The following is a 14,521-nucleotide window of genomic DNA, read 5'->3' on the forward strand; positions in this document are numbered from 1 at the left end:
GAAACAAAGAAGACTCCAACCCTACGTCTATTACTTGGCTAGGGGCAGATACAATAATATCTTCTACCCTGATATGGCCTTTGATCAGTTGGGATGGGCTGATAAAAGTATTCGGCACTCTTTGAAACAGGAAATGAGCGGAACAGAAGAGACAGGTGTCCAAAGAGCACAGAGAAGTAAGGTGAAGGAGGGCGTCAACTGCTGAGTGTCATTGCCTAACCCACCCCACAGGGTTGTTACCGAGGATTAAATGAAGCAATGATGTAATCCACTTGGAGTCCCCATTGAGGAGAAAAACAGGGAATAAATTAAGTAAATAAATAAATACACAAATAAATGGAAGCTTGACCTTGGGTGATCTTGGGCTAGTCATATTCTCTTGCAACCGAACTTACCTCACAGGGCTGTCAGGTTGACAAAATGGGGGAAAGGATGTTATAAGCCAGTTGGATTACATGTTGGGGAGAAAGGCAGGGTGTAAGGAAGCCTGAACGCCGGGAGGCGCCCCGCCCGGTGAGCACACTCCCGGCCGGGAGTTCCCCCTCAGCTCACGTGCCCATCCTCTCCTCTGGGCTAATGTGTATTCGGGCAGAAACTGCTGACTCGCAGACTCTCTAGCTCTCGCAAGTACATGCCTTCGCTGACCACGGTGGCACAACTCTTGCCTGTAACCCCCCGCTGGTCCCATTGTCTTTTACCCTGACCTGTCCAGTTACCCTGACCTGTCCAGGAGCAGCAGTGGCATAGGAGGTTAAGAGCTTCTGTATCTAATCTGGAGGAACCGGCTTGATTCCTGCTCTGCCTCCTGAGCTGTGGAGTTTCTATCTGGGACTTCAGGATTAGCCTGTGCACTCCCCACACATCGCCAGCTGGGTGACCTTTGGGCTAGCCACAGCTTCCTCGAGCCTTCTCAGAGCCCCTCCTACCTCAGCCCCCAGGCCACCTCACAGGGTGTTTGCTTTCGTGAAGGGGGCAGCGCAGCAGGAGATTGTAAGCCCCTTTGAGTCTCCTGCAGGAGAGAAAGGGGGGATATAAATCCAAACTCCTCCTCCTCCTCCTCTTCTTCTTCTTACCCTGATAAGCTTCATAATAAAAGGTGAAGGGAGAAGGCGCTGGAGAGAGACGCTGAACGCCTCTCCCCCGCCAGACCTGCAACCCGTGTTTGTCATCCTTCACAGGGTATAAATATCTAAACAAATAAATTCTGATTTGGAGGATACTCTTTAACATGCATATGGCTGTTTTTGTCCCGTCCCGTTATTCAGAATTACCTTCTCTGACTGGCAATGGCTCTCCAAGTTGTCAAGCCGAAATGCTACCTGAGATCGTTTAACTGGACAGGTCAGGGAATAAAACTAGGGAAAAACACATTCAGAAACCCAGGACAAATCACCAAGGTTAACATGGCCTTTCTGTTTTTCTCATAGTGCAAAGCTGACAGTTGAGCATTTAATTGCCTCTTTGTTTTCCACATGGGCACCAACAGTAACAGCGAACTGGGGATGAAAGGCGTTTCAAGGGGCATGTGTGAACTTGAGCTCAATCTAACTGGCAGCAGTTCTCTGTTCCTCCCAGAGGCTTAGCCAGAGGCCGGGGGCCAAGGACGCATCGGGTGTGCTCCCCTGTGTGGGAGGCATGGTGGTTGGCATGGTGGGGGCATTCGGGCATTCGGACGGGACATTACGGGAGCATTCTGGGATGGGGCAGAGGACGCACCAGTGCACCGAGCGCTTCCCCCCCTTGCTACGCCTCTGGCTTGGCCCCTGAATAGTAAAAGTGACAGTTGGGCTTCAAAAAGGCAAGCCATTGCTTCAGTTGAAACCCATTTAGGATCCAACCCATAATCTGCAACTACCACCCCACCAGTGTGGTGCAGCAGATAGAACGGTGGACCGGGATCCTGGTCTACCCAGGTTCCAATCCCCACTTCGACCATGAAAGCTTGGTGGGTGACCTTGAGCCTGCCACAAACTCTCAGACTGGTCTGCCTCGCAGGGTTCTTGTTGTGAGAGAATGGAGGAGGGAGAGTGATGTTCTAAGCTGCTTTTGAGTGCCAGCTGGGGAGAAAAGCGAGATATAAAGAAGTCAATCAAAGTGCAAAAACTTATCCAAGCAACCTGCCACCTCACAGCCAAACCTCACGCACAGCAGCAAGGACAGACAGCTTTATTCTTCAGTTTCACATCTTTTTTTTAATTAAAGGGAAACACAACCAAAGCAAAGATAGTCCTGGAAGAAGAAACAAGGATCTATCAGGGCTTCCCTGAAACTTGGATTATAATCCCAGAATCTCTTTCCCGTTCAAGTGCCATTGGGCAAAACTTCCTGCAAATCACACTCTTCTCAGCACCGAGTAACTGGAACCAGCTTCCCCCCACAAATGCTGAAATTAGGGAACAGGAGCATGCAGTGTTCGAGCGTTCTCTCCTCGTACCGGCGGCAGTCTTCCCACTTCAGAGTAAAGTAGAGTCTTGAGCAGCATCGATGCTCTCCAGCCCCCCTGCTTCCCCCTTGGCACCCCTCGGGAGGGACCCTCTGACATACTGGAGGCAGGGGTAGCTCTTCCCCTCTGCCAATTCCTCCACAGGGTTTGAGAAGTCCTGACAGAAGCGAATTCGGTGTTGACGGTCTGGAGTTCTGCCTGGCCCGTTCCCCTCTTGGTAACTGGTGAAGCTAAAGCCTCCCAGTCTGCCAGTCTGGAGGGGTTCCTTCCCTAGGGTCTTCTCTTGCCCGGAGTTCTTGCGGAGCAGGCTGTCTAACATCTTCTGGGCGGCCTGATAATCTAGGTGGGATCCCGATGCCTTCTCCATCAAGCCTGGGCACCACGAGACCTCGCCGTCGTCAGAACTCTCAGAGCTGCTGACCTCTGGGACTCGCTCGAGTGGCCCGCTTGGTGGAACGCCAGAGGGGGAAGTAGGATGCACCAATCCAAAGACAACAGACTCTGGGCCTGGCAAAGGAGGGAAACTGCTAGGGCCTGAGGGAGCCACCAGGGCCTCTTGCCTCAAGTATAAGAAGCGTGGTGTTGGGAGAGGGCACAGCGGAGTTGTTTCCTCTCCACTGTACTCGCCCTCTGCCGAGTTGACGTGCTCAACCGAGAATTTTGTGGATGTCTGCTTCCAAGGCTTGAAGGCGGTCACCTGGGTGTGGTTTCTGCAATGCCTGCTGGGTACTTCTGGTGGTGGGGATAGGGCTTTGTAGCTCAGCAGTGGGATCTCCTCTCCATTGGGGGTAGCTGTGTCTGACTCAGAGCTGCAGCCTAACTTACTGGTTTCAGTGGCCGAGTCAAACTGGATGGGTGTGGGGTGAGCGTCGGAGATGCCATCCCTGAAATCAGGAGGGGGTACGATGTCCAGGATGGTCAGCGAACAAAAGCTGTCAGGGGAGTCGGCCTTTTCGTGCTGGTGCTCCGCAGTGGATTTGGACAGCAGTCCTGAGATCTGAAAAAGGTCAAAGAAGAAGAGTTTGAATTTATACCTCACCTTTCTCTCATGTGAGTAGTCTCAAAGTGGCTTACAGTCGCCTTCCCTTCCTCTCCCCACAAACAGACATCTTGTGAGGTAGGTACAGCTGTGGGAATTCAGAGAAAACTGTTATTAGCCAAAGGTCACCCAGCAGGTTTTCTGCGTAGGAGTAGGGAAATCACCACCAGGAAATCACCACCAGTCCACCAGAAAAGAGTCTGCCACTCATGTGCCCCTCCCCTCCCCTCCCATCCCTTGAATGCCACCCCTCACTCGCTCCCCTCCCTCTCCTCCCTTGCATGCCACCCCTCCCTTTCCCCCTCCCTCTACTAGGGTGGGCGGACCATGTCCAGGTGCCGGCCTCCTCCCCTTCCCTCGTATACCATCCCTGGTCTTGGCTATGGGTCAATGGGGGAGCTGAGAGACGCCTGCCATGTCTCCAGATTAGAGTTCACCGTTCTTAACCGCTACACACTTACTCTCTTAGGATTGAAAAGATACCACAGGCCAGTCAGACATGACTTCTGTGCAGACAAGCATACATTTTTATTGATTTCAAACCACAGGGATGGGTAACTGTAGTTTGGTGAGAACTGTAATTTGTAATTTGGTGATGTTGCTAAGAATTTTATGTTAGAGATACCTAAGCCCCTCACAGAATTACAGCTCCTGGGATTCCCTGAGGAGGACTGAGTACTATATCTATGTTAATTCTGTGATGTAGATACACAGTTCTCTTCTCTAGTACAGCCTTTTATGATGATGATGATGATGATGATGATGATGATGAAGAAGAAGAAGAAGAAGAAGAAGAGGAGGAGGAGGAGGAGGAGGAGGAGTTTAGATTTATATCCCCCCTTTCTCTCCTGAAGGAGACTCAAAGGGGCTGACAATCTCCTTGCCCTTCCCGCCTCACAACAAACACCCTGTGAAGTGGGTGGGGGCTGAGAGAGCTCCGAGAAGCTGTGACTAGCCCAAGGTCACCCCGCTATTGTGTGTTGGGAGTGCACAGGCTCATCTGAATTCCCTAGATAAGCTTCCACAGCTCAGGTGGCAGAGCAGGGAATCAAACCCGGTTCCTCCAGATCAGAGTGCACCTGCTCTTAGCCACTACGCCACTGCTGCTCACAGCAGAGAGCAGTGGACTATCTTAAATTACTTATTCCATATACAAAGCCACACAATTAAAGTGGCATACATCCAATATAAGCTGTAATGCTGGTTGTCGCACTATACATGGTGTTAGGAGGAGCAAGTTCGGTGTAACAGTGAGTGGTGGATAGAGATCTGGGTTCAAATCCCCGAGGGCATATCTACCAAAAATTGTGCCTGTCTTCCTGCTGGCCGCCTATGCACCTTGTTGCTGGCTCAAGGTGGCAGGAGCCTCTCCCTGAAACTCAGCTAGGTGCAGGGTATATGCAGCTGCCTAGCCTAGCCTCAACCAGGTTTACCCTTGAATAAGAAAGGCCCTGGAGGACTGGCCCCTCCTATGCTTTCTGCAGAAGTTACACAGTTCAAAGGCCCATCCCCAAGTAACCCGAGCATGGAATCCCAACCTTCAGCAAGTTTGCTGAGAATCCTCCTCCATATCACTCCCCAGAACGTTGGCAGTCTGGCTACCAAGTTCCACACTCTTCCCCTGCTTCTTCATGATTCAGGCCAGCAAGAGGCTTTGGATGGCTGCCAAGCAGAATGAGAGCGGCATCCAGAAGAAGCCCAAGCTGTCCACCATCCTGGGCACAGGTAGCAGGCCCCCCAGGGAGCCTGTTGAAGCCATGCTGAGCACTCCAGAGCTGCATCCACATAGCCTCCTGCAGCTTTCTTCTGGTACACCAGCATCAGGGGCTCAGCTGGAGGAGCTGGCCCCTGCACCCTGCTACCAGCCTGCCACCCAGAAGAGGGAAGCCAACCATCCCGGGTCATGTGGGGTGGTGGGCCAGCTGCACGTGTGGCCAGTGGGGAGGTGAGCACATGCTTGGAAACCCACACAGACTTTTGTGCGCCCAGCTCTCCTCGCTGCTGCCTCTCCAGCAGGCTCCCTTCCACCCTGCTAGGTGTCTCCCTGGCTCTGGCCTCATCAACACATGGAGCCCAGTGCTTGCTGGAGCTCCTTTTGGCAAGTTTGCATTTGCAGGGAGCTTTAAGACGTTTGGCTGTAGCAGGTGGTGGGGACAGGCAGGCAGGGATGTTACCCTCTTCAAGCGGCACCCAGGGCATATATCATGACTGCCCTATCATAGGAGTTTTATCAGTGGTGGGATCCAAAAATGTTAGTAACAGGTACCCTCGCCAGCCCCCCCTCAGCAAAGGGGGAAGAGGCGTGCCTAGGCAAACCTGAGCCCTGGGCAAAATCTGAGTTAGGCGCCCCCATGGGCAGCCACCCCACCACGACCCCCCAAAATTTTTTTGCACCAGGTCATTTCTAAATCATTATCACATTACAGAAAATGCCCCAACTCACAAATCTGAACACAGCAATGGTGAAACACACAGGTTCTTTGATAGAGACTGGTGAGATAAAAGGTACAAAAGGCTGAGAATCAATGAATTGCAGTACCTGAAAGGGATTAACCCAGTTCAGGGAGTTATATTATTAGTCGCAATTGCTATATGGAACCTTCATCGCTTCAAAGGCAGTATGCCTCCTTTGGGAGAGTGCAAGGGCGCGGAGATGGAAAAGCTGACCCACTCATAGGTAACCCCTCTCGGCACAATAACAAATAATTAGTAACTCCACTCCTCGAACTGGTGGAGAGGAACCTGCTGGATCCCACCTCTGGTTTTAAGTATAAGCATTTGGTTGTCATTGTGCACGCATAAATCCAAATTTTACAGCAGCATTCCTCGATGCAAACAATTCACCAGACTCATTATCATCATCTCTTCCACCCATCCCTACACACAGCCCCAAATACATCAATATGAAGTAGCGAGTTTAGCATAGCCACAGCTCTAGAGTAGAAGCCGTCTCTAAGCCCCTTTGTCCTAGTTCTTGAGGGTTCCCGTATCAGCCTGCCAGATGGTAGCAGTTTAAAAAGAGAGTGTGCTGATGAGACGGGTCCCTTTTAGAATATTTTTGGGCTTCTTTATTTAGGCTTCGGGCATTATAGATTTCTTCCAAGGAGGGAGAGGGCAGCCGCATAATCCTTTGTACAGTAGTGATCACCCTTTTGAGCTGCCTCTTCCTATTCGCCACTGTGCAAATTGAGAAATCCATAGCGCTAACAGATGCTGCAGGTTAGGACACTCTCTATAGCACATTACGGGTAAAAGGACAATCAGGAGTTTCTCCATCCAGCTAGCTGCTTCCCCTTAAAGTCTCAGATAGTACAGTCTTTGCTGCTACTTTCTTAACTACCGCCAAGCAGTCTGTAAATTCCTGCGGTCAAATCCTTTCTTAATCATAACGCCCAGAAATTTAAAACTAGCTACCCGCTTCCACTTTGACTTCCATTTATAGTCAAGGGCTGAATTCTGAGCTATTCCTTCTATAGTCCACTATGAGCCCTCTTTGTCTTGTTAGTGTTAAGAACTATGGCTATTTTCCCCTGCACCATGAGAGTAGTCGGTCCACTTCATTCGAGCAAGGCAGACTCTATCCCTCCAGAGATGAGCCCCACCACCGCTAAAGTCAGGTCAGCAAATTTGATAATGGTGTTACTATGATAGACAGGAGTACAATCATATGTATAAAGGGTGAACAGGAAAAGGCTCAACACACAGCCCTGTGGCGTTCCTCATATTTAGAGTAAGAACTGAGGGAAACCCGACGCAGTCTAACCTCTGGGGAACGCCCAGACAAGAAGCAAGTCCCTAATCCACAAACAGATTGAATGTGAGAGTCCAAGATCCACAAGTTTTATCACCAGTCTTTGTGGCGAAGATTGTATTAAAATGCAGAACTAAAGTCCGCGAAGAGCATCTTCGCATTACAATTCTGCCGTTGTCCAGATGCGCCTAAAGCTGTGCGGGAGGTAGCTGATGGCACGATGGCGCTCCTCGTGAGATCTATTAGTCCGATATGCTAATCCGGAGGTTTATCAAATGTATTTCCGGAAGGCAAGAACTAATATGCCTACATGGACCAGTTTTTCAAAACACTTCATGATGATGGGTGGGGGTGGAGTGCCACTTGGTCTATAATCCCGAAGATTGTCAGCAGGAAATCTCTTTGCAGTGAAAATTAATGGTGGAAGCTGCAAACAAGATGTGGATGGTGGATCAGATAGAGGATCGCATTGCAAAGATCCCAGCAAAACACCAGCCAGCTTGGTTACGCGATTCCTTTAACACCGAATCGAATACGTCATCCGGCTCAGCAGCCTTCCTTGGATTCATTAAGCCCTCAAAATCCTGTCTTCACCTCATGTTCCTCCAATAGTGAGGTGTGAGTCTGTAATCACCTTAGTGGTTGTGTACATCTCTTCCTGATAAACCTGTTTCAAAAGCTGGCAAAAAAGTGGGATTTAGCTGTTCTAGCCAGTGAGAAGAAGAATCCCCCTTAATCTACAGAAATGCCTCATTGTTCCTTTGGTTTTATGATTGGTAATTTTGCTTTCGAATCCTTGCCACACCTGCCCTTATGTTGTTATTATTAAAATAATCTTCAATTTTTCTCTTATAACTCATCTTGGCTTGTCGAATGCCTCTCTTGAGACTGGCTCACGCCAAGACATCTATACTTCGTTGCCTCCATCACCAGATCTGCCAATATTCCTATCATGCGCAAAGTTTGGACCTCCCTTGTCATCCAGGGTTTATGGTTGGAGTAAATCCGGATGCGCTTATCCACAATTATGAGGACAAATGTAATGGAATCCTTGGGAAAGAGTAGGTAAAAATGCAAGTGAGACTTATGACTCTCCCCATTCCCTTAACCACTAGCCTGCAACACACTGACCTATTTTAGTGGGTGGTTTGTATGTGAAGCCATTTCTAAACTCCAAATTATGGTGCCAATAGCAAGCCCATTGTTTTGTAAAATGCTCCATTCCCATATTTCCCAGAGACGAAACAGCAACTTGGAAGAATGATCAACAACAGCTCTGACCATAGATAAAAGGATTGTTGTTCTAGTAGAGGTGAGAATTGAAGGCCAAATCATTTCAGACATGATATGTTGATATCAGAAGGCTGGCTTAAGCTTGCCCGCCTTGCCCCCACCTTCAGGGTACCAGCTCCACCATCTCAGACCAGACAGCCCCTCATCATACACCTCTTCTCTATGCCCCTCTGTGATTCCAAAACTCACGTTGAGTTTCTCCAAGGTGTTAAGGGTGTTTTGAGACATGACAAGTCTCTCCAGGAGTTCATTAATCCGCTGGTTCAATGCCTGCCTCTCTTCAGCCATGATCTGAGCCTGGAGGGAAGGAATGGCAGGTTAACAAGAGTGCGTTGATACAGTATAAATGTATATCCGTTTCATGCCAGTTTCACAGTGATGCTAATACACCAAAGAATTCTGGAGATTCAATAAGAGGGAGTAACTGAAAGATTTCCTCATCTTCCTTGATAAAATCCCTTAATCAGGGTTCCCAAGAAAGAACGAGAAGGACTATTGGGTAATAAAACCAGTTTTCTTCAAGTCACAAGTCACATTTGACTTAAGGCAACCACTGGTGCTGTTTTCAAAGTAAGAGCCATTCAGAGATGGCTTGCCATTGCCTGTCTGTCCCTCACGACCCTGGTATTCGTGCCAGGGTCGGCCCTACTTAGCTTCTGAGATTTTTTAAGCAGAAAAAATGAAATGCACAGATATAGGATGGGTGACACCTGGCTTGACAACACTACATGCGAAAGGGATCTGGGAGTCTTAGTAGACCACAAGCTGAACATGAGTCAGCAGTTTGATGCGGCAGCCAAGAAAGCTGGGATGCATCGATAGGAGTATAGTATCTAGATCAAGAGACAAAATGGTACCTCTCTATTCTGCAATGGTCAGGCCTCACCTTGAGTACTGTGTTCAATTTTGGGCCCCACAATTTGAGAATGATATTGACTACATGTCCAGAGGAGAGCGACCAAAATGGTAAAAGCTCTGCCCTAGGAGTTGGTTTTTACACCTTGATTTCTCTAACTCAAGGAGTCTCAAATTGGCTTACAATAGCCTCCCCCACCCTCAGGCACCTGGAGAGGGAGAGGGAGATGAGAGTTCTGAGAGAACTGTGACTAGCTCTAGGCCACCCAGCAGGCTTCATGTGCAGGAGTGGGAAATCAAACCTGGTTCTCCGGATTAGAGTCCACCACTGTTAACCACAATGCCATGCTGGCTCTCCCTTCAGTTCTTCATTTCTACTCATTAAGCCTGATAGGACATTTTTCTCCAGCCCTGTAGGCAACAGGATCGCTACAAGTGTGTTCCTATTTTTATCTGTGAGATATGGGGAGGGGTAAGGAGCCAGTTTGCCCTTTAACCCGCATAACTTGCCAAAAGTGCTTAAAATCAAGGGTTCCCAATACATCCTCTGCCACATCCCCTCACAAAGTCTCCCTTACAATATTCTGAAGTTTCTCTTCCAGCAGTTGGTTGGTCTGCCGCGTGTCTGAATAATCTTGCTGAAACCTAGGAGGAAGCATATACAAAACCAGTTATCAGAGTTGCAAAAGGGGACTGTTCAAAAAATCCACATTTCTAGTTCCAGATTAAATTCCCCGACAAGAGGGCTGTCCCTTGCACAACGGCCGCAAAGTGGCCAACTTACTTGCTAAAATTTTCCTTTAAGGATTCCAGTTCTTCCCAAGTTTTCTGTAGATCTTTCTGGCCTGATCGAGACTGTTCCTCATCCTTCCTGACTGAGGATGTTGGCTGTTGCAACTGGGGAGAGCTGTAATGACAGGAGGAACCAAAGTGCTTGATGAGTGTGTATCTAGAAGGAATCGGTTCTAGGGAACACCAGCAGAGAATTGAAACCAAAGGTGGCAGCCTTGTAGTCAATCATTGTAGATTGTTTACAGCAATGGTGCTTATTCTGCAGTTCGTGGAGAGCCGTATTCATAACTACTATGACATGAGGCCTGTCATGAGGCCTACACCTCAGGGAGGCTCATGTTTTACGTTTTCTTCTGGAAACCACCAGTCAAACACAAGCCACAACCAGGCCTTGTACACTTTTCTGAAACACATGGGTGCCATATTGGAGGATAGTCCTCTGAACAGCCACAAGGGGGCATAATAAAAAGAGCCACTCCCAGTCACAGGATATCACTGGTATTAAACAAAGTTTGTGTCATACTTTCAAGTCTCAGATGGCCTCTTTTTATAAAGTTCGCAGTAGCAGATATTACAAGACGTGGGGAAATGTGAGAATAGGGGTTGGAAGTGCCAAATTAGCTGTACTTTTAAGTTTAACTTGATGTGTAGACAGGAGGAACTGACCCTCACAAATATGGACAATGAGGGAAACATGGGATCATAACCAGTACCTGAACTTGTTATCCCAAATCAAAGCAACGTAGAGCTAGATACTCACATACGTTGTTCTGTGTTCACCTCTTCCAGAAATTCCTGGAGAGACAAAGAGAAAATACATCCCCAGTCCAAACTACTGTTAAAATTGGGGTTCATATATTTATTTTTAGAGCTTTTATACCCCCCAACTCTCCAGAATTTGCAAAAGTCATTAAATATGCTGTGCTTGGACTGTTGCATTGCAAGAGGCTCATAACTCCATACAAAAATAACTTGAATGGCCCATTCATTGCACAGTGAAAATAAAGGCATACTTGTACCACCACTATTCTCTTTCTCATGCCAAAGTTCACTGTTGAAGGTCACCATTAAACATTGCTGGACACTCATTCATAGTCTGTCCTCCACTGATTAGAAAACACGCTTGTTGAAAAATTATTGCCAATAATGAAAGCAGTGGAACTCAAATTAATAAATCTTACTACATGTTTTATTAATTTTTATTGTATTTAGTTAGACTGTTTTATTAATTAGATAGTTTTTTTCTGTTCCAATTGTTGATATAAGTTTAGTTTCTGGGAGATGTCCAGGAGCATACAGAACTTAGCCCACACACCCCTTTGACACTCCTAGGATGTAATTTCATCAAGATGATGGATTTACAAATCAAAACACAAAGGACTTACAAGGAGGGTTCAAGATTCGCCCTTCTTTTCTCTTTTAACCAGACCCATGGCTGGAGCTTCGGATGTTGGGTGAAACCAGCACCCAACCTTCCTGGACCCATAATCTTCAGCACCTCACATAAGGACTATTTGCTGCTTTTAGATTTCCCGCTGCCAGGAACTCTCACTTGGAGCGTGATATCGCAAGAGTCCCTCGTATCCATTCACAGAAACTCGTGCTATGTATTGTGTTTCTGATTGCTCTCTTTGAAGTTAACAGCGTGATATTGTGTAACTCAATTTGCCTTTATGTAGCCTTTGATAGAAACGTATAAAACCAGTGGCGTATTTGCCTAGGGACAAGGGGTGCCCCAGGACTGCGTTTTCCCTAGATACGTCTCTGAGTCCCACAATTCCCAAAGTCGCCTTTTCAGCAGTTAAAGGGGATCCCTTGCTTCACTCGCCAGTTGAAAAGCTGGATACAACCCATTATGTGAGTGTATATGTGTGCACTCTATTATAAAAACATTATTTGTATGCGCAAGACATTAAAATACTAAGTAAAAGTGTCTCTATTAGGGTTGCCAGCTGCAGGATAGGAAATACCTGGAGAATTTAGGAGTGGAGCCTGAGGACAGCAGGGATGTTACTGGGGTATAATGCCATAGACCCCACCTTTCAAGCGGCCATTTTCTCCAGGTGAACTAATCTGTCACCTGGAAACCGTCTGTAATAGCAGGAGCTCTCCAGCCAGCACCTGGAGGTTGGAAACCTTATGACATTAGAAGCATTCCAACCTTAAAATGCAGACTTCTTTGCAAGAAGATCCTGGTTTTGAATGCAAACATTTAGCTATGGAACATATGAAAAAATTTTTTTAAAAAAAATTAGTACTTCTGTGCCTGAGCATTCCATCAAAGTTTTAAAACAGGTACAAAGATTAGAAATCAAGAAAAAGCCCAGTGATTCTTGAGTAGACTACAGCAGGCCTCTCCCCCCTCCCCCCACATATGATGGTGATGGTTGCGCAGCAAGACAGCAAGAAATGCTCTCTGCTGACGTAAGACCTTGGCGAGAACCCTTGTACCTTGCTCAGTGTCCTGGTCTTCCCCGCCCGGTTCTCCTGATGGTCTGTGGTACTTGGCTTCTCAGCAACTCCTGCCATGTCCTCCTCAGCTTTCTGAAGGGGCAATTCTTGACCTTCACTGTCTTTGCCGAGCCCTGCTTTGGTTTCCTGCAGTTTCTTTCGCCCCTGGCTCGCCTCTCCTGGTTGCTTTGGCAAACTCCCCCAGCTGACTGTCAGAGGAGCAGGAGGGCCACATTCTGGACTGGTGCTAGTCTCGTCAGTGGTCCTGGCAGGAGCTGGGCTAGGCTGTTGTCTAGTGTAGTGATTGTGGGCAAAATCCCCTTTGGCTGAGGGCCTCACCAGTCTCCTTCTCCCTCGTGAAGGTTTTTCCTCCTTCCCCTCAGCCACGTCCAGAAAGGACCCAGGTGAGCTGGCTTTGCTGCTGGAGCCTTTGGAATCGGACCCATCAGTGCTGGGGGGTTTGCTGGCCAAGGCAACAGCTGGGGGCTTCCAGCCCAGGGAACAGAGACTAGAAGGGCTCATTACTTGCTGAGTGATCTCATTGAGGAACTGTGAAAAACGCATCTTCTCGTCGGTCAGCTTCCTCCGTTTCATGTTGGGTGACTTCTTGGGGGCACTCAGATCTAGGCTGCTCGGGGGCTGCTTCTGTCGCTGCAGAGGACCAACAGGCCCAGGAGGAGGCCGAGATTCTCCTTCCAGCGAGCGTACAGTGATGGTCTCAATGGACTTTGCCTTCCGCAGCCGGTCACCTCTGGTAACTGCCCCGTTTTTCAAGATCCCTTTGCTGGGGCCTGAAGCTGCAGTTTGGCGAGGTTGCCCTGGGGCAAGGATTTCGGCCTGCTCATTGAACATGAGACTGCGCTCTAGGCCGGGGGACTTATACAGGCGTCTGTCAATGCTGTCGGTTTGACCTGGTAACAACTGGACTTCCTGATGGCCCTGGCGACGGGACAGCCGATCAGCGCTCTTGCTCTGGCCTTTCCTCAGCCGAACCATGGAACCAGATGGATCTCCCACCTTGTAGGCCACTTTCTGATCTCGGCCGTGATGGAAAGCACTGGCTTGACTTGAGATGTCCACGCAGGACTGAGAATGCTGAGAGTGAGGACTGGCCTTCAGGAAGGTCTTCTTGTTGAAACTGGCCTCTGAAGACCAAGATGCTGAGGAGGTGGAGGCTGTGGTGGAAGAGGACCAAGAGAGGGTAGAACCCCGATCACTGCGGCTGTCCGCCCACTGCTGGTGGCAGCTCCTCAGATCCATATCAGCAGCTCCCTTCCCCTCCTTGCCTGATGGCACGGGTGTGAAGAACTTCTCCATGACCTGCAGTTTACCAGCCGGCACTTCCACGCCTCCACCATGATTCCCCTCCCACTGGATGGGAGCAAAAGCCTCTGCCTCTTGCTGGGCTTTCTTGTAGGACTTTCGGCGGATGGCTGAGGTGCTCATCCTAGAGCATTAGGACGCTTGGGCTAAGCCCATCTGTCGTTGAACATAGTTTACCTTCAAAACTTATTCAGCTACGCAGGTCTGTTCAGTAGAGCGGAAAATGAGAATGCCAATATAATGGGCACTGGAGCATTGGACTAAACAAAGAGAAGTAGGCCGAGTTGTGTCATTTGTTCCGCCTCCCCTGCCCCACCCCCTCAAAAGATCACATTTTGAATGCAATAGGATAGCCCAATGGAAGCGTTCTATTCACTATTCACCAGAACAGAAAGTACATGACACATTCCCAAGAAGTCTCCTATTGAAGAAACCCAGATTTTGTTGACTTCTGCCTGCAGACCACTCCCTAAAATGTGGTCGAGGAAAGCAAAACATTGTTGGGATACTACATCAGTTGGCTTTCCTTTCACCTACCTCTGACAGTCGTTGGATAGCACAGCTGAAGCAGACA

General features: G+C 48.5%; 1 protein-coding gene across 2 annotated transcripts; it reads right to left on the reverse strand.

Moving 5' to 3' along the window:
- Positions 1 to 2,172: 2,172 nt before the first annotated feature.
- LOC125432739 lies at positions 2,173 to 14,092 on the reverse strand. Of its 2 annotated transcripts, XM_048496755.1 has the most exons (7): positions 12,625 to 14,092; positions 10,934 to 10,968; positions 10,166 to 10,288; positions 9,960 to 10,026; positions 8,716 to 8,823; positions 3,071 to 3,440; positions 2,173 to 2,950 (listed from the first exon to the last, which is right to left on the reverse strand). In XM_048496755.1, the coding sequence occupies exons 1-7, from the start codon at positions 14,068 to 14,070 to the stop codon at positions 2,454 to 2,456; spliced, it is 2,646 nt and encodes an 881-aa protein (XP_048352712.1). In that variant the 5' UTR covers positions 14,071 to 14,092; the 3' UTR covers positions 2,173 to 2,453. The 2 variants fall into 2 exon arrangements, with proteins under 2 accessions (XP_048352712.1, XP_048352622.1); XM_048496665.1 differs by having other exon boundaries at positions 2,173 to 3,440.
- Between the last annotated feature and the right edge of the window lie 429 nt (positions 14,093 to 14,521).

Source organism: Sphaerodactylus townsendi, linkage group LG01 (genome assembly GCF_021028975.2).
Source record: "Sphaerodactylus townsendi isolate TG3544 linkage group LG01, MPM_Stown_v2.3, whole genome shotgun sequence".
Classification (NCBI taxonomy): Eukaryota; Metazoa; Chordata; class Lepidosauria; order Squamata; family Sphaerodactylidae; genus Sphaerodactylus; species Sphaerodactylus townsendi.

What these genes read in the sequence shown, in the direction of transcription:
- LOC125432739 (XM_048496665.1), bottom strand. Translation starts at nt 14,070, where the DNA reads ATGAGCACCTCAGCCATCCGCCGAAAGTCCTACAAGAAAGCCCAGCAA. An exon ending in TTAAAGGAAAATTTTAGCAA is followed by an intron (nt 10,027 to 10,165) that starts GTAAGTTGGCCA and finishes GCTTCCTCCTAG; the next exon opens with GTTTCAGCAAGATTATTCAG. An exon ending in AAGAGAAACTTCAGAATATT is followed by an intron (nt 8,824 to 9,959) that starts GTAAGGGAGACT and finishes CCTTCCCTCCAG; the next exon opens with GCTCAGATCATGGCTGAAGA.